Source organism: Plectropomus leopardus, chromosome 5 (genome assembly GCF_008729295.1).
Source record: "Plectropomus leopardus isolate mb chromosome 5, YSFRI_Pleo_2.0, whole genome shotgun sequence".
NCBI lineage: Eukaryota > Metazoa > Chordata > Actinopteri > Perciformes > Serranidae > Plectropomus > Plectropomus leopardus.
Genome location: NC_056467.1, coordinates 189579 through 208522, shown reverse-complemented (window position 1 = coordinate 208522; position 18944 = coordinate 189579). Strand labels below are relative to the sequence as shown.

The following is an 18944-nucleotide window of genomic DNA, read 5'->3' as shown; positions in this document are numbered from 1 at the left end:
TCAGGTTTTCTTGTTGGTTGGTAGCTTGTTGAATTATTGATGTGTGACAATAAAACGTGTTTGGTGGAGTGAGGTTGAGGAGGGTGAGGAGGACACTGAGACTCACCCCACTGGGTGAGGACATGCGCCAGAGACGTGTAAACTTTGGACAACATGAGGATGACGAGCAGGTTCAACACTGAGCCCGAGATACTGGCTACTCTCCCAGCCTGAAAACACACACACACAGACACACACACACACACAGACAGCCCGTCAAAGTGGACACAGACACAGACTGAGATGAGGACTGTTGGACTCACGGAGACACACACAAAGACAGTGTGTCCATTAAAGTGGACACAGACTGAGTGAGATGAGGACTGTTGGACTCACAGAGAAGGTGAGGAAGCTGTTGGACTTGTAGATGATGATGCGGAGGATGGTCCTGTACAGGATGATGGCGATGAGGAACATCAGCACCACGGCGACCTGCACACCAACACCTCAGCTGTCACATCCCAAAAACTACCAATCTGACACCACCCCGAAACTACCAACCATCTGACACCACCCCGAAACTACCGATCTGACACCACCCCGAAACTACCAACCATCTGACACCACCCCGAAACTACCAACCATCTGACACCACCCCGAAACTACCGATCTGACACCACCCCGAAACTACCAACCATCTGACACCACCCCGAAACTACCAACCATCTGACACCACCCCGAAACTACCGATCTGACACCACCCCAAAACTACCAACCATCTGACACCACCCCGAAACTACCGATCTGACACCACCCCGAAACTACCAACCATCTGACACCACCCCGAAACTACCGATCTGACACCACCCCGAAACTACCGATCTGACACCACCCCAAAACGACCAACCATCTGACACCACCCCAAAACTACCGATCTGACACCACCCCGAAACTACCAACCATCTGACACCACCCCGAAACTACCAACCATCTGACACCACCCCGAAACTACCAACCATCTGACACCACCCCGAAACTACCGATCTGACACCACCCCGAAACTACCAACCATCTGACACCACCCCGAAACTACCAACCATCTGACACCACCCCGAAACTACCAATCTGAAACCTCAGACTCGGATTTTAGGACTTCAGTAGGATTTTAGGAGATTTTTAGGGCGTGAGGATGTTTTTAGGACATTAGCACTCTGGGACATTTCTGACGAGAGCAGGATCTCGCCCTGCCCTGTCCTCTACAGTCCAAACACTCGAGACGACGTTAGCGTTTATGAGTCTGGACCGTGCGTGAAACTTCAACTTTCATTAAATGGATCCGCGATTTTCGTTCACTGACACTTTTTTCTAAAAAGTGAATAAAAGCAGAGAGACCTCGGAGACTAGCGGAGGCGGTGGGAAGTACTCAGAGGTGAGGGGTCAAAGGTCAGCAGACTCACCATAATGATGATGACCATGCAGCCGGTCAGAGTCCTGTTGAGGCGTTTGCTTTCAGGGAAGTACGGCTCCTCGGCTCCGGTCACTGGGTTCTTCATGGTCATCGGCGCCAAGGCGGTGAATTCGGGACGAGGTCTCTCCTGCGGAGGATGATCACGAAACCCTCGTTAACATCGATAATCGCATATTTATAAAATGACGGAGCCGTGCTGCGTCTGCTCAGCATTCCTCAAATATTCAGACTTAAAATGGCAAATTTACGTATCATCGCCGTTGTGTGCATGCTGCTGAATCACAAGGATTTTTTAAGCAGTTTGCTCAGGTTTCAAAGGGTTAAAGTGAGACAATCAGCACAAACACAGAAATGTTTCATTTGCTTTCTATTTAAACAGCACTGTGAGTCACGTGATGCTTTGTTTAGACAGAAACACTCGATGGTGGTCGGGAAAAGATCGTGTTTGGGCTGAAAGTAATTTATTTTGAATTCACAATCCCCGTTGGAAATGCAGCAATGAGTGTGTAAAAAACAACCAAAAAAAAAAGGTTTGATGGGTGATTACAAAACTAAAAGATGCATTAAAACATCCGGTCTGGGTCCAAAAATCAGTTTGAGGCCATAAAGCTTCTGGAAAACATCAGTGCCTGCAGAAATAACACAACACATAGAAAAAAAAGTCACGGGTCCCTAAAAAACATCCACATTTGTGACCTAAAAACTGCTGTAAAAAGACAAATGGGCTGCTACAAAATACGCCTCCCTGGGTCCAAAAATGTAGCTGGAGAAAGGACAATGGGTGTCCAAAGAGGACCAACAATTAGCGCCTAAAAACACTGAAAAATACTGATGGCAGCCAGATAAAGGCCGACGGCTGCTCTACGAAACATCCATAACTGGAGCCTAAAAGCAGCTGCAAAAAGACCAGTGGTTCACTACAAAACACCTGTAGGGGCCAAACATTCAGCTGGAAAAAGGCAGACGGCCGTCATCAGCACCTAAAAACTGCTGAAAAAAGCTGACAGATCACAACAAAACACACTGTTCGGAGCCCAAAAAGCTGCTAGAAACACAGTGATGACTCCATAAAAAACTTTTGGTTTGTTCACTTGTGTTGACCGGCGGTCTGCAACGCCGCAGGCGTCTCTTGGTGTCCCGCCGTCCTCCGTCTCCTCCGCCTCCTGATGACTCAGGAACGTTGATAGGATTCGAACGAAACGGACAAATGTAATGTGTTCGTGGTTTGCAGAAACATTTTCCCATGGTGTCTGGGCGGCGGGTGCCGTGTGAGGTGGGTACCTCGATGTCCTGGAACTCGGAGCAGTCCCAGCGGTGAGCCAGAGCCGAGCAGGTCCTCTTCCAGTACTCCAAGAAGGTGACGGCCCACAGAGACATGAAGACGCTGAGAAAGACCGTCCCTCCGTTATCGAACATGATGCCGGCCTGCAGAGACACACAGGAGGACGACGGTTCAATCACCTGACGAGAGGACGTGAAGCGACACAGAGCGGCGGGACGGCGGACGGACGGGTACCTTAAAGGTGACGCAGATGCTGGAGTAGTTCCAGTGGGAGCAGATGTTACAGAGAGGACACATGACAAAGCTGTCGCCACTCTCACACAGCTCCTTCCTGCACAGATACACAACAACAACAACAACAACAACAACAACAACAACAACAACAAACAGCTGTTTATCTCCTCAAACACACAACAACAAACGTGCTACGGCTCTGCAGCTTACACCGAAACGTCGGCCGAGCTGTGAAGAAACTTTAGTTCTCTTCACTGTGGTAAAAATTGTGAAGTTCATCAATCTGTTTTTATCAAAAACTGTTGAACGAATTAAAACTTTCTCCTTCTACATTTTTTACACCGTTGACACCAAACTTGCTGCAGGGCGTCTTCAGACCGTCGACTCAAAGCGTCCGCACAGATTTTTGATTTATCAAACACTGAGCCTACAGTGCATCACAAAGTTTTAATATAAATGCTGCTTTGAACTTAATAAAATAAATCTTATAAATCTTGAAGGTTCATAAAAAATGACAAAAATTCACTGTAATGGTAAATTAAGTTTCAGAATTTTTGGCAGCATTTTGACTTCTGCCCTCATGTAAACGTACTGCAGTCTGTGGCAAAATGGCATCTTTAAACATCAGTTTTTCACTTACGGAGCAAATCAAATTTCGTAAAAACAAATGATCAACATCTCTTTACTGTTTAGATGAAGTCTGCAGATTCTCAGTTTAGTTTTGACGAGTGAATTTTTGGCAGCTGTTTGAATTCTGCAGGGAAAAAGCATCTTTTAACATCAGTTTTTCCATTTATGGAGCAAATTAATTTTTATAAAAGTTTGAAATCTGCTCTTCCATGCACAGACAGCTGATATCCTGCCCCCTGCTGGTCGGCTCAGGCAGCGTGAAGCGTCTCTGGTTTCTCTCGTGCAGCTCGCTGGGATACTGACTTGTCTTTGGTGTCTGAGGTTGTGAGTTCGAGCCTCATGTGATGCAGAATTCACATTCTGATGCAGAGTTGTTCATTGTCTCACAATTCCTCTGCTGCTTGCTGCTAAAAACGTCCGGACCCGACTCATGACTGCAGCCTTTATTATTATTTTTGCCATTTTTTTAAACAAAGTATCTGACTTTTAAAGGACAGAGTTTATACTCACGCTGGAACGTCCGTGGCCATGAGCCAGAAGCCGATCAGGAAGATCACGGTCCCAACGAGCGACGCCGGCATCAGCCAGCCGGTGTAGAAACCTGCGGTCAGTCACAGTTACTGCGCAAACCAACAGTGCAAACGCAGTGAGCATTGGTCAGTGACTGTTGTGGTCGCCATAGTTACCGAGCCAAGCAAAGTAAAGCGCTATCTTTTCTCCGAAGTATTCCCTGATGTGATCCAGAGGTTGGTAGCGTCTCCAGGAGGACCAAGAGGCCCAGTACGAGTACAGGATCTGTCTCAGGCCTAAAGACTGGGGGGTCATCGGGGGGGTCGGCAGCTCAAAACCACCCTGCAACGACGCGAGAGTCGAATGTAAGCTTCATTTTCAGCTAAATATTAATTAGCATACTTGCTTGCTGTTTGCATGTTTACCAAAGTCTTGACGTAGACAAACGGATTAAAAAGTGTCTCAGTTAGGACAGACAGACTTAATTTAAGGGCCCCAGTGCCCCCACCCCAACTATTTTCTAATGTACAATAATAAAAAAGTGATCGACTCTGTGAATAGTTTTTGTCCTTTTTGTCTCCGTAAGGTGTAAGACACTAATGTCCTAAAATCAAGAAATATCCTAAAATTCCTTAAAATGTGCTAAAATCCTAAAAGCCCTAACATTCGAGAATTATCCTCAAACTTAGGAAACGTTCTAAAATTTGAAAAGCGTCCTATAACCCAAAAAATGTCCTAAAATCAGACAACCATCCTGATGTCCTACAATTCAATATTATTTGATAGACATCTATAATCCTAGAAATGTCCTTAAAATCGGAGAAATGTCCTGAAATCCTAGCAACATGGACGGGGCTGCTGTGACTGGCCCCTGGCCCTCTGTCATTTTGCTGAATTGGCCCCCACACAGAGCAGGTCGTGTCCCTGGTTTGGGGATTTTGGTGGAGGCTCACCTCGTGCAGCGGGTAGGCAGCAGTGAACACGTGTTCGGCCAGCAGGCGGTCAATTCCCACCTCCCCCTTTTTCACCGACCCGTACGGCGTCCTGGCCAGGATCTCGTACAGCTGGGGGGACAGGACACGGTCGCTGCAGGGACGCACACTGGACTAAATCTGCACGTATGTCATTCAAACTCTGTGTATCTGAGTTTTTTGTGCAACTTTTTTGCAACTTGAAGCCTCAGTAAAATCACTCAACATGCAGAAGAGACCATTTAAGTTTGTGTTTGTTGTCTGAGATCTCAAAACGACGAGATCAAAAGACTTGTAAATTTATGCGAATAAAGTTGCAATTTTACAAGATAAAACAAGTATTTATAGGAAAAAAAGTCGCAAGATTACAAAAACCCTTATAAATTTACGAGAATAAAGCCATAAAATTAGAAGACTAAACTAGTAAATTCATGAGAAAAAAAGTCGCAAGATTATAAGAAAAAATCTGTTAAATTTATGATAATAAAGTCATAAAATTTCAACACTGAACTCATAAAATTTACAAAAAAAGTTATAAGATTATGAGAAAAAAGTCGTAAATTTATGAGGGTAAAGTATTAAAAGGTTAAACTAGTATATTTATAAGAAAAAAATCACAGGATTACAAGAAAAACTTTATAAGAATAAATTCAGTTCAATTCAATTCAAAAACACTTTAGTCGTCCCAAAGGGGCAATTTGTAAGGCACGCAGAGTAGTAATGTAAAAACTATACACAATGACAAGGACCTAAAAATCAAAAGATACAAGAAAAAGCAGAAAAAATGAAGCTTGAAGCTTCAGTAAAATCAGTCAGAACAGACCACTTAGATCGTTATCAGTCTGTGCTGAACACCGAAGGCTTTCCTGATCCCGGTCTCATTTCCTGTGTGTGTGTCTGTGTGTGTGTGTGTGTGTGTGTGTGTGTGTGTGTATAGACTGTGCCTGTGTGTGCCTGTGTGTGTGTGTATAGACTGTGACTGTGTGTGTGTGTGTGTGTATAGACTGTGCCTGTGTGTGCCTGTGTGTGTGTGTGTATAGACAGTGCCTGTGTGTGCCTGTGTGTGTGTGTGTGTGTGTGTGTGTACAGACTGTGCCTGTGTGTGTGTGTGTGTGTGTGTGTGTGTGTATAGACTGTGCCTGTGTGTGTGTGTGTGTGTGTGTGTGTGTGTATAGACAGTGCCTGTGTGTGCCTGTGTGTGTGTGTGTGTGTGTGTGTATAGACAGTGTGTGTGTGTGTGTGTGTGTATAGACAGTGCCTGTGTGTGCCTGTGTGTGTGTGTGTGTGTGTGTGTGTATAGACTGTGCCTGTGTGTGTGTGTGTGTGTGTGTGTGTGTGTATAGACTGTGCCTGTGTGTGTGTGTGTGTGTGTGTGTGTGTGTGTATAGACAGTGCCTGTGTGTGCCTGTGTGTGTGTGTGTGTATAGACTGTGCCTGTGTGTGCCTGTGTGTGTGTGTGTGTGTGTGTGTGTATAGACTGTGTTTGCGGAGGAGGCGTAGCCGGCGGCAGTATCCGCCTGCTGACTGAAACATCCTGAACATGAGCTCTGCTCAGTGAGAACCAGGACGTGATGAGGTGACGGCGAGTCCTCAGACCCAAACACACGTTTAAGATCTGATCAAAATTAAAATTATTTAAAAAAACAAACACAAAATGAGTTTTCTCACCTTTGCTGGACATAAAAAAATGAATGATTGTGTTTTCTGTTTCGTTCTTTAATATCTAACAAAAAGAAAATGAAGCCTTTTTTTTCTCTCTTGTTTGGATCTTTTTTTGGGGGGGACGGCTCTTTGGTCCCCGTCAGTGTCCTCTACACACGAGCACTTAATGATTGAGTCCTAATCAAGACAATCTTTTAAGATCTGCTTCTCCTTGTTAATAAGAAGTTCAGAAATGTTTTAAACTACAAAATATTGAAATTGAAAACATGATTAAAAATGCGATTGATCGCTATTAAAAATGAATCATTTGACAACCCGGGTTAATTTCTGAAGAGGTGCGAAGTGTGAACTCACCACCTGGTGTCTCTGAGTCGTCTTGAAGAACGTCTCTCGGTCATCGCTGCCCAAAAACCTGCAGACAGAAAACAGGTGAGACAGCCTGTCTCGTCACGTGACCTCTTACCTCTGACCTCTGTTTCCTGCTGTCAGCCCCGATTCTGACGCTCTGCAGGTCAACTAAGTTCAGCCCTCATATTTAGGTGAAATTCTGCAGGACGGCTGGTCTCAGAGCGTCAACACTGGGGAACTACGGAGCCCGGCACGTAGGAGAACTACGGAGCCCGGCACGTAGGAGAACTACGGAGCCCGGCACGTAGGAGAACTACGGAGCCCGGCACGTAGGAGAACTACGGAGCCCGGCACGTAGGAGAACTACGGAGCCCGGCACGTAGGAGAACTACGGAGCCCGGCACGTAGGAGAACTACGGAGCCCGGCACGTAGGAGAACTACGGAGCCCGGCACGTAGGAGAACTACGGAGCCCGGCACGTAGGAGAACTACGGAGCCCGGCACGTAGGAGAACTACGGAGCCCGGCACGTAGGAGAACTACGGAGCCCGGCACGTAGGAGAACTACGGAGCCCGGCACGTAGGAGAACTACGGAGCCCGGCACGTAGGAGAACTGTGCAGGCTGACATGTAGGAAAAAGGCTCTTGCTCTCGCTAGATGGCAAAAAAAATGTCCACGAATGTGGACGAACAGGTCTGAGTTCAGCAGAACGATGTTTAAAGTGCAGCAAAATGAAATTTAATGTCCTCATAGGAGGACGCCGGTTCTCAGGAGGTACAACTCCGACCTCAGCTGGCCCCAAAACTTCCTGAAGACAGAAAATAAGATGAAGAGAGGAAACTCCAGAGTCTCTGCAGATGAATCCACCTCCACACACTGAGGGGGGGCAGAGCGAGGACTGCGATTTAGTATTTTAACAAAAGTCTGAACTCCATGTTTTCACCTCTGCAGCTTGTTAGTCCTGAACTGGCAGGTGTAGTAGTCAGGAGGGGGGTTGGGGACGTCCTGAGACAGAGGGTTAGGGAGGGACAGCCGGGACAGGACCTGTGCAGACCAGTTGGTGATTGGAGCAGTAACCACCTGCAGAGAGGACACAGTGACACTGTAAGGACACAGTGCTGATGATGATGATGATGATGATGATGATGATGATGATGATGATGATGATGATGATTTTACCTGCAGAGGGACTCTGAGACTGATCTCCTCAGCGTAGTAACAGAGGACGCTCCACGGAGCACTGAGGAGGACAAAACAGATCTTCTCCTTCTCCCTGAGGACCTCCTTCTGTAGAGACACAGGAGACACTGAATTAACTCTTCATCCCTCTTCCACCAGGTTCCACCAGGTTCCACCAGGTTCCACCAGGTTCCACCAGGTTCCACCAGTTCCACGGCCGTTTTATCTTGGTAACAGCCGTGACTGATGGTGCAGACAGCACCATCAGTGGTGGAACCAAACAAAGTACATGAAATATCTTAGGCATGATTTTTACCTGTAATCGAGTATTTTAATAATGTGGTATTGCTTCTGTTATTTCAAGGTCTTGTGTACGGTTTAGTGGCATCCAGTGGTGCAGCTGCAGAATGACACCAGCTGGAAGCTCTTCTGTGAACCAATCATGTAGGAGAACTACGGCGGGCGTCATGTAGGAGAACGCGGTAACAACATGTAGAAGAACTACGGTGGCTGACGTGAAAACGTGAATGTCTCCATCTGTCAGCGGCGTCCGGTTTGTCCGTTCTGGGCTACTGTAGAAACACGGCGATCTCTGTAGGCGAGGAGCTGCTCCCTGTGTGGATATAAACGGCTCATTTTAAAGTGACGAAAACACGCAGATTCTTCATTTCCGGATCTGTACTGACGTCCAGTACTTTAGTGGTACTTTTACTTCAGCTCGTGTTGCAGATGTATTTAGTATATAGTATTAGTTTGTTTACTGTAGTGAATGAGGTCATGTGACGGACGGTTTCAACAGCAGGAACAGCTGCTCAGTTTAACAGTCGTCCCTGTTCAAACACGCTCATGTTTGCTGACACGTCTCCGAGCCGACCCGAGGCGTGTTTGTTTTACTCACCTGCTCCTGCAGCAGTCCCGAGTGCCTCAGCTTCCTCAGGAACGAAGCCCTCCACTTCCTGTGGGCGGGGCTGACACCTGCGCCCTCCTCCTGTGCGCTCAGAGGCTCCTCCCACACCAACACGAAATCTGTCCAATAGGAGAGCAGGATTCAAGCCGTCACTGGTCATCATCATCGCTGACCCAGCTGCTATTGGCTGAACTGGGACACGTTCAGTGTCAAAACTGCGTGCACGGTTTTGTTCAGCACGTTTCTTTGAAACGCTCGGGCTGCGTTTTCTGTTGTTTGGTGGGCGTGTCAGAGGTTTTACCCGACCGGCTGCGAGTGTCCGGTACACCTTTACAGGTCACATTTCATGTTTTGATTTCACTCTTACACAGAAAAATGTGAACTTCCTGACTCCACTAAAGCTGCCTGATTTTAAAGAGAATAAACTTTCGGCGTTTGTAAGGCGGCTCGCCTGCAGGGTGTCCAGCACGCCATCGTTTCTCTTTTAAACACCTGGATCGACGCCAGCTTTCTTGTTTTAAATTACTAAAAATTAGGAAAAAGGCAATAAGAAACTTGGACTTATTTTGGCACTTTCTTAAGGTTTCATGTTTGTTTTATTTTTACTTCTCTTTTTTTTTTGTTGCTCATTTTCAGATAATTTTCTTGTAAACTTTGGGTCAATTTCTTGTTAATTATTGCATTTGTTTTGGTGGAGGTGCTCATTGCCTTCTTCCTCTCGTGCCTTTGAAAGAAATCAAGCCAATTTTCAGGTTTCAAAGAGTTAAATAAACGTTGTGCTGCGTTTAGTCGCAGCTGAACGCAGCTCTGTTTGTTTAGTCAGAATAAAACAAACCAAACGCAGCACAGGATGTTCTCACAGGAGCAGCCTTCATCTGGAAAATGACACATGTACACACACATATATACAGTATGTACACACACATATACATGTACACACATATATACAGTATGTACACACATATATACAGTATGTACACACACATACATACGTATATTTACAGGTCTGGTGTTTTCTGTTCTTGCTATTATTCTATTTTGTTCTCCTGTTTTTTTGGCACTTATGTTTAACTTCTCGCTGTCATCACTGAGGAGAGATGCCTGGCGAGCTGCCGCGCCTGTCGCCGGCGTGGAGACATAATAACATACTAAATCCAAAACAAACACACGAGGACGAGGCGGTGGAGCTCAACACGAACACTTCTGTCCTCGCGGGACAAAATCAACACAAGTTCCCGATGATGCTTTAAAGTCTGAGCGTGCGTCTTTACGCTCTGAAACTTCAGTTAACAGCCCGGATATTATGTGATTAAATGATTAAAACAGGATTTTTTAAATTTCCTTTCACACAAAACTGTTGCTCAGGAAAGACCGAAATACAATCACTTTATTTGTTTAACCCTTTGAAACCTGAGCAAACTGGCTCTAACTCAAAAACACGGAGAGAAGATAATGAGCAACAAAAGAAGAGATCTGTGAAAAGTACAAGAAAATTTGCTGAAAATTTGGCAAAGAAACTAAAAAAAAAAAAAAAAAACAAAGCAAGAAAAGTGAAAAATGCTAAATTCTATAAAATAATTTTAAATATATAATTCTGAATATAGTTCTGAAGAATTTTACTTTAAAAATAGTCGCCTACATCATTTTTCTTGTTTATTCTGTTATCTCCGTTATCTCCGTTATCTCCGGCGGCTCGCTTTAAATACATCCAAACAACCTGTATAAAGATGAGCTGCGTGGTAACCATGGTAACCACAGCGAGCCTCCCGTAGAGACTATTTATCACAATGTGGAGCCACGGCGGGCTGGTTAAAGGGACTCGGACTTTAATTTAAGTTTTAGTCATCCAGAAACGATTCGTTAAAAATCATACGCGTCAAGTGACTGTCACACCTGCTCAGGTAAAGGTCAGAGGTCACCTGCTGGCGGCTGGCTCCCGTGGCGCCCTGTCCTCTGTGCTAATATCGACTCAGCAGATCGTCGGCTTTACTCACCAACTCGAGTCGTTCCGTCACTGAAGATGTTCCTGTCCGGATGCTGAACAGGTGCATTCTGGGAGATGATAACAGATTCAGTCACACAGGTAAAAAACATTTAACCCCTTAAAACCTGGACAGACATCAGATTTCTAATTTCTATATATATATCACAAAAAATAAAATTGTCACATTTTGTCACAAAAACAAAAATATATATAACAATATACTGTTATCCTCCTTTATTAAAAACTTTTTTATGGCTTATAAACATGACAAGAAATTGGAAAAAGGTGACGAGAAAATTGTCAAAAAAGATCAGTTATTACTATTTATAAAACTAAATCTAGTTTTCTGGATTTCTGGAGTTCTTCATACACACACACACAAACACGCATGTGTGTATGTATATATATATTATTATTACATAAATATTAAAATTTATATTCAAAATGATTTCACAAAAAATAAGAAAATATTGTCTTTTTTCCCTTCTTTTAGCCTTCAGAGTGTCATGGCGAGGAGAGGTGTCTAGGCCACATGGCCTATCGACAGGGGTTCCTCAGGGGTCGGTGCTCGGTCCCCTACTCTTCTCTCTGTACACCACCTCCCTCGGTGCAGTGATCCGCTCCCACGGTTTCTCCTACCGCTGCTATGCTGATGACACTCAGCTCTTCCTCTCCTTTCCACCTGATGACAGAACGGTCTCAGCTCGGATATCAGCGTGTCTGGCTGATATCTCCACGTGGATGAAGGAACGCCACCTTCAGCTAAATCTGTCTAAGACCGAACTCATGGTCTTTCCAGCTTGTCCATCTGTTCAGCCTCGGATCAGTGTCCAACTAGACTCGAGCCTACTTGTGCCCACAAACTCAGCCAGAAACCTGGGTGTCGTGATCGATGACCAGCTGACCTTTAAGGTTCATGTGGCCTCAGTTTCTCGGTCTTGCCGTTATGCCCTCTACAACATCAGGAAGATCAGACCCTTCCTGACCCAACGGGCCACACAGCTTCTGGTTCAGGCTCTTGTGATCTCACGCATTGACTACTGCAACTCTCTTCTGGCAGGCCTCCCTGCATGCTCACTCAAACCTCTTCAGATGATCCAGAATGCAGCAGCACGTCTGGTCTTCAACCAGCCCAAAAGAGCACATGTCACCCCGCTGCTAATTTCTCTTCACTGGCTTCCAGTGGCAGCCAGAATCAAATCCAAAGCACTTCTCTTGGCTTCAAAACAATCACAAGAACTGCTCCAGCCTACCTGGAATCCCCGATCCAGGTCTACTCTCCTTCTCGCCCACTACGCTCTGCATGCGAAAGACGCCCGGTGCTTCCAGCCCAGCACGGCTCTAAATCTCTAGCCAGACTCTTCTCTTCTGTTGTTCCCAAACGGTGGAACAAACTTCCAAACTCTGCGATCTGCTGAGTCCCTTTCTACTTTTAAGAGACAATTGAAAACTCATTTGTTCCGAGAACACCTCGCACTTAACCCGACTCTTCTCCTCTTCGCCCTTTGGGTAAATTAAGTCAGAAGGTCCAAAACCCAGCACCTAATGATTATCTAGCACTGACAAAGTTGTGTGATGTTGGATGTCGACTGTCACCGTAAGTAGTGATACTGAGATTGTTGAATCTGCTGAGATCGCTACTGGTTATTACTTTGGGTTCAAAAAAAAAAAAAAAAAAAAAAAAAAAAGGGGGGGGGGGGGGGGGGGTGCTGTGGGCACTTCTTCTGCCACTAGACGGCAACTGTATAACTGTATGTAAACTGTATAACTGTAGAACTGTATAACTGTATAACTGTGGAACTGTATAACTGTATAACTGTGGAAACTGTATAACTGTAGAACTGTAGAACTGTATAACTGTGGAACTGTATAACTGTATAACTGTATAACTGTAGAACTGTATAACTGTGGAACTGTATAACTGTATAACTGTATAACTGTAGAACTGTAAACTGTAGAACTGTAGAAACGTATAACTGTAGAACTGTAGAACTGTATAACTGTAGAACTGTATAACTGTAGAACTGTAGAACTGTAGAATTTCCCCCTTTTTCTTTGCTGACAACAACTCTGTGTCATTTTTCTTTGCTATCGTGTCCTGTTAAGTTGCTGGTTTCCTTCTCAAAATCAAACCGCTCAAAGGCAGAAATTAGCAGGAAATGAGTGAAAAGTACAAGAAAATTACCGGATAATCAGCACAATCAAACAACCCCCACCCCCGACGAAACACCCCCACAAGAAACAGAAGGTGGGGGAAAAAAGAAATACAAATAAAAAATGACCTGAAAAAAACCCTTAAAATTAGAAAAAAAAAAATTAAAAACAGTTATTTTATATATATATAATGATGAAAATTATAAATGTAGGTCCCTGATTTTTTTTTTTCCTAAATTCACTCATTTCTTTGCTGGATGTTTATTTGCAAAGTTGCTCGTTGCGTTTTCTCCCATATTTTTGAGAGAAATTAAACCAATTTGCACTCAGAGATAATAGGGTTAAAAAAGCCTGGGAAAGGCATCTGAATGCAGCACAAGAAAGGTGAGGTCGGCCCAGGTTTCAAGGGGTTAAAAACTTTAGCTGCAGCACGAAGCTGGTCCAGCTCCGGCTCTCTGCTGTTAACTCTTTCTGCTTCAGACTCTGAGCGCGCTCACAGGAAACCAGCCAAAACTGCTCAGAGGCAGAGATGAACAAGGACGTTTTGGGATATTTTTTTTCCATTTTCTGTGACCAGAATATATATATATATATATATATATATATATATATATATATATATATATATTTTCTACGGGAAGTCGTGAGGGTCACCGTGGAGTCCAGCTGGCCGTGTTTGTCTCGGTTTCACTGATAAACTCTAACAGGTTGTTGAGGAATATTTTGCGTGTTTATTTGTCATTAAACATGTATTTATTTACGCTCCCTAAATCTAACAGCGGATCTGATTGGTCCTCGTGTTCCCGCTCTGTTTCTGCATAAAGTCGGACTTTACATCCGACAGCCGATCAGCGTGCGACCATCAGATCAGACACTGTTACCATGGTGATGCTGCCGTAGCATTTCTCTGGACCGGTTTCCATGGCAATAAGCGTGGCGCTGTCCTCCCGCTGCTCCCCTCTCCTCCTCATCTTCCCTCACCTCCTTCCCTCTCCTCCTCCTGCAGATCCACACACACACACACACACACACACACACACACACACACACACACACACACACACACACACAGTGTTTACACACAGTGACTCAGGCCTGGTCCACATCCAGGACACGGTGTCCTCGTCCTCCCTGGGACGTCCACTCTGCTGCAGCGCGCTGATGTACCTGCAGGGTTTACCGGGTTAAAGCATCACCTGTAATGTTTAATATTCTGCACAGCACGGACCCTCAGCCTGCTCTGCCTGGGGGCCACTTTTACAAAATGACAGGGGGCCAGGGGCCAGTCTCAGCGGCCCAGACATGTTTGTAGAATTCTAGGACATTTTGAGGATTTAAGTACATTTACTGGATGTTAGAATATTTTTAGGGTTTTAAGTAGTGCTGGGCGATAAAACGATAACGATATCAATCGCGATAAAACTTTTGAAATATGAGACATAGTCGATAGAATGTCGACAGAACGCATTCCAGCCATGTCCACTAAGCTCTCAGTCTCCGCTGGTGTCTCCGTCAGTGTCTCCAAATGTCCACTCTGCTCTCATTGTCCTTCAGGTGATCTCAGTCTCTTCTAGGACACCAAAATGTCTCGATCCGGTCCTGATTCTGTCATTTATCAGCGTGCTCGCTGCTCACAGTAACCGCTGAACACCGGAGTAAGAGGCCGCCGTCTCCCCCCTCCCTCCTCCTGCTCCGTGTGTGTGTGACGGGGACATGATGATGAGGGACATGATGAGGGGACATGATGAGGGGACATGATGAGAGGAGAGGGACATGATGATGAGAGGACATGATGAGAGGACATGATGAGGGGACATGATGATGAGGGGACATGATGAGGGGACATGATGAGGGGACATGATGAGAGGACACGATGAGAGGACATGATGAGGGGACACGATGAGAGGACACGATGAGGGGACATGATGAGAGGACACAATGAGAGGACATGATGAGAGGACATGATGAGGGGACATGATGAGAGGACACGATGAGAGGACATGATGAGGGGACATGATGAGAGGACACGATGAGAGGACATGATGAGGGGACATGATGAGAGGACACGCTGGACGCGGTCTGCGTTCAGGTGTCGTGAATTTGGGTTCTGCTGAGAGAATAAACTGATGTCTGATGTTTGGTGTAAATGTGCAGAGATCACAGCAGAGCGGTTACTTAGGGACGGTTCTGTAGCTGCTTCCTGACAGTTTGTAAATGTGCAGAGATCACAGCAGAGCCGTCACTTAGGGACGGTTCTGTAGCTGCTTCCTGACAGTTTGTAAATGTGCAGAGATCACAGCAGAGCCGTCACTTAGGGACGGTTCTGTAGCTGCTTCCTGACAGTTTGGGGAACGTTCCTCTCTGTAGATCCACGAGAACTCAAACACAACATTATTTTCTGCATTATTTTTGTACAATTCAAGTTGACATTTGAAGATAAGAGGGAAAAAACAAAATATAAAAATTAAATTGATTTTGCTCTTGAAAATGACTTTTTTTTTAAAAAAATGTGATTTTCCATTTTTTTGTCTGAAATGTTTTTTTTATGAAAATGCACAATTTAAATTCATCTGTACTCAGCACAACTCAGCCTTTCAGACCCTCAGGTAATGAAAAACTCACAAAAAGAAGTTATCGGTTATCGTATCTTATCGGCCAGGAGAAGCTGAAAATATCGGTTTATCAGTTGAAATAATCGTTATCGTGATCACTGGTTCTGATATCTTCATATCTCACTGAGGAGTCAAAGGGACCTTTAAGCTCGACAGAAATACTGATTTGATGTATATCGTGATATATATCGATATCAATGGATATGAAAAAAAATTATCGTGATAAGACTTTTTCCATATCACCCAGTCCTAATTTTAAGACATTTCTAGTATTTTAGGACATCAGTGTCTCAGCTGTGTCCTCTGTCGGGGGTGTGGGGGGGATCCTCCTCTGTTTTCTGTCTCTGATAGTTTATGGACACTAAAAGGACAAAAACTATTCACAGAGTCAATCACTTTATTTTTTATTGAGAATCAGAAAATGTTTGGGGCCACCAGGGGCCCTATCAGGGGCCAGATTTGGGCCGTGGGCCATTAGTTGAATACAGTATATCATCATTAATAAAAGAACATTTTAAATTGTATTATTTCCTTTTTGGATGTTTTTAGCTATTTTTTGTTCTTACTCTTAAGCACCGTCTGTTGCTGTGTTCCCACTTTATTCCCAAAAATATCTCTGTTTGCTTTTCCTTTGTGTGCATTCGTCTGTTAGTTCGTCTCTCAGCTGGAACTGTATAAACTCGTCCCACAGCTGCTGTACTAATAAAGTTTCATTGAAGTGTCTGAAAAAGCAGGTTCAGCTGGCAGTGAAACAGAAAAATGACTTATTTCTGCCTGAATCACCTTTTTCTGCACCTTTAGGTGTTTTCACATCGTTATTTATAATTGTAGTTATATTATCGTGTTTGTTTTACGTTTTTCAGAAGTGAAGCTCTGAGCACGTCTTACACCTGCAGACATGAAATGAATTAATTCATAAGTGGAAAAGAAATCAGCTGTATGAATAACGAGCTTTTCATTTAAAATATGACTCTTTCTATGTTTTTAAACTCCAGTTCAATTTCAGACAATGAAGATAAAATGTGACTTACTGACAGTTTCTATTAATCACAAACACACAGAGAGACTAAATGAATCAGAGTATCAGTTCCTACTAACAAATTACACCACTTATTTAAAAACAGAAAAGACGTGTGTGACTTTGTTGTGCGTTAAATGAAAATCTGCAGAGATTCTCAAATACAAACTGAATTAACAAATAACTTTCTGAAAGTCGTAAATGTCAGAAATATATTCACAAATGTTTTAATTTATTTGTGAATGATTGAAATATAAATCACATATATTTTTTGGAATGGTGGAATCTGTTTCTCAGTTTTATATTTACAAAAAATGTTTTGTTTTTTTTTACAAATATTTACTGATTGATTGATTTAAATTTGTGCAGATGTTTTATATTTTCAGACCTACACACAGACCATTGATCTGTTTACACGAATAACACTGAGACAAATTTATTTCCAAACTTTGGGATAAATTTCCAAAAAAGCTAAATGTCCCATGAACTATATATATATATATATATATATATATATATATATATATATATATATATATATATATATATATATGTGTGTGTGTGTGTGTGTGAATACAAACATTAATTCTAAATTTAAAATTATTTGAAAGCCAGTTTGACCAGCTTTCAAAGGGTTAATGCACGAGTCAGAACAACAAAGCAACAAAACAAAGCAACAATACAACAAAACTACAAAGCAACAAAAAAAACAAGCAACAAAACAAAAAACTACAAAGCAACAAAACAAAATACAACAAAACACAAAGCAACAAAACAACAAACAACAACAAAAAACAAAAAACTACAAAGCAACAAAACAACAATGCAAAAAAAAAAAGCAACAAAGCAAAAAAAACAAAACAACAAAGCAACAAAACTACAAAGCAACAAAACTACAAAGCAACAAAACAACAAAGCAACAAAACAACAAAGCAACAAAACAACAAAAAGCAACAAAACAACAAAAAAAAACAACAAAACAACAAAGCAACAAAAAAAACAATACAACAAAACTACAAAGCAACAAAAAAAAAGCAACAAAGCAACAAAACAACAAAAAGCAACAAAACAACAATACAACAAAACACAAAAAAAAAAAAAAACAACAAGCAACAAAACAACAAAACTATGAAGCAACAATACAACAAAACAAAAGCAACAAAAAAACAACACAGCAACAGTCACTTTGATACGTTAACTTCACTCTGCTACGACACCTTTACTGAAGGGACATTTTAAAGGCAGAACTTTTACTGAGACGCGCGCGCGCGCGCGCGCGCACGCACACACACACACACACACACACACACACACACACACACACACACACACACACACGGATCGTGCAGATGGACTCACTTGTGCGTGCAGCCCGTCGCGGGCTCGGGTGAAGCTCAGGTGAGGCTCGGGTGAAGCTCAGGTGAGGCTCAGGTGAAGCTCGGGTGAAGCTCAGGTGAGGCTCAGGTGAGGCTCCAGCTGTCTGTCTGTCTGTGTTCTGTCTCCAGCCACAGACTGACCGCTTTAAGCCCCGCCCTCCGCGTTTCCCTCCCCCCAGTTTAGGCTGATGACATCCCATAATGCACCGCGCAGCTCGCCCGGCTGCAGGGCTGATAGGGACAGTGGAGACAGGAGTGCAGGTCTGCGGAGACAGTCTGAGGACATCTAGTGGACGGTGTGTGCAATGAAAGGAGAGGACATGTCCTGCAGGGACAGAGACAGAGGGACACAAGCTTATGGAATATGAATATCTGGACAGTGTGTCCTCCACAATAAAGACACCAATGATCAGATTTTCAAAACATCGATCATAAAAATCAATCATCAAATCATCAATAATAAGAATAATTACATTTTTCTCCGGATGATTTTAAATGTTCCAATACTTAACTCTTTCTTTTTTTTCATGTAATTTTTCTCACCTTTTACTAATTTCTTGCAATTTCCAAAATATAATTACAGTAATTCAAAATATAATTTTTTTTGGCTATGTTTTGGGTTTTTCATTA

General features: G+C 43.5%; 1 protein-coding gene across 1 annotated transcript in view; it reads right to left on the bottom strand.

Moving 5' to 3' along the window:
* ano7 (anoctamin 7) overlaps positions 1-18437 on the bottom strand; it is a 19517-nt gene extending 1080 nt beyond the window's left edge. Inside the window, exons 1-15 of the mRNA XM_042486872.1 lie at positions 18298-18437; positions 14190-14308; positions 11165-11222; positions 9162-9289; positions 8264-8371; positions 8028-8164; positions 7091-7148; positions 5057-5167; positions 4280-4445; positions 4104-4194; positions 2964-3060; positions 2729-2872; positions 1437-1574; positions 376-471; positions 107-209 (exon numbers count right to left, since the gene is read on the bottom strand). Of these exons, the coding sequence (XP_042342806.1) occupies positions 107-209; positions 376-471; positions 1437-1574; positions 2729-2872; positions 2964-3060; positions 4104-4194; positions 4280-4445; positions 5057-5167; positions 7091-7148; positions 8028-8164; positions 8264-8371; positions 9162-9289; positions 11165-11222; positions 14190-14279 (1525 nt within the window). The 5' untranslated portion in view covers positions 14280-14308; positions 18298-18437. The remainder of the gene's footprint in view (positions 1-106; positions 210-375; positions 472-1436; positions 1575-2728; positions 2873-2963; positions 3061-4103; positions 4195-4279; positions 4446-5056; positions 5168-7090; positions 7149-8027; positions 8165-8263; positions 8372-9161; positions 9290-11164; positions 11223-14189; positions 14309-18297) is intronic.
* Positions 18438-18944: the final 507 nt, after the last annotated feature.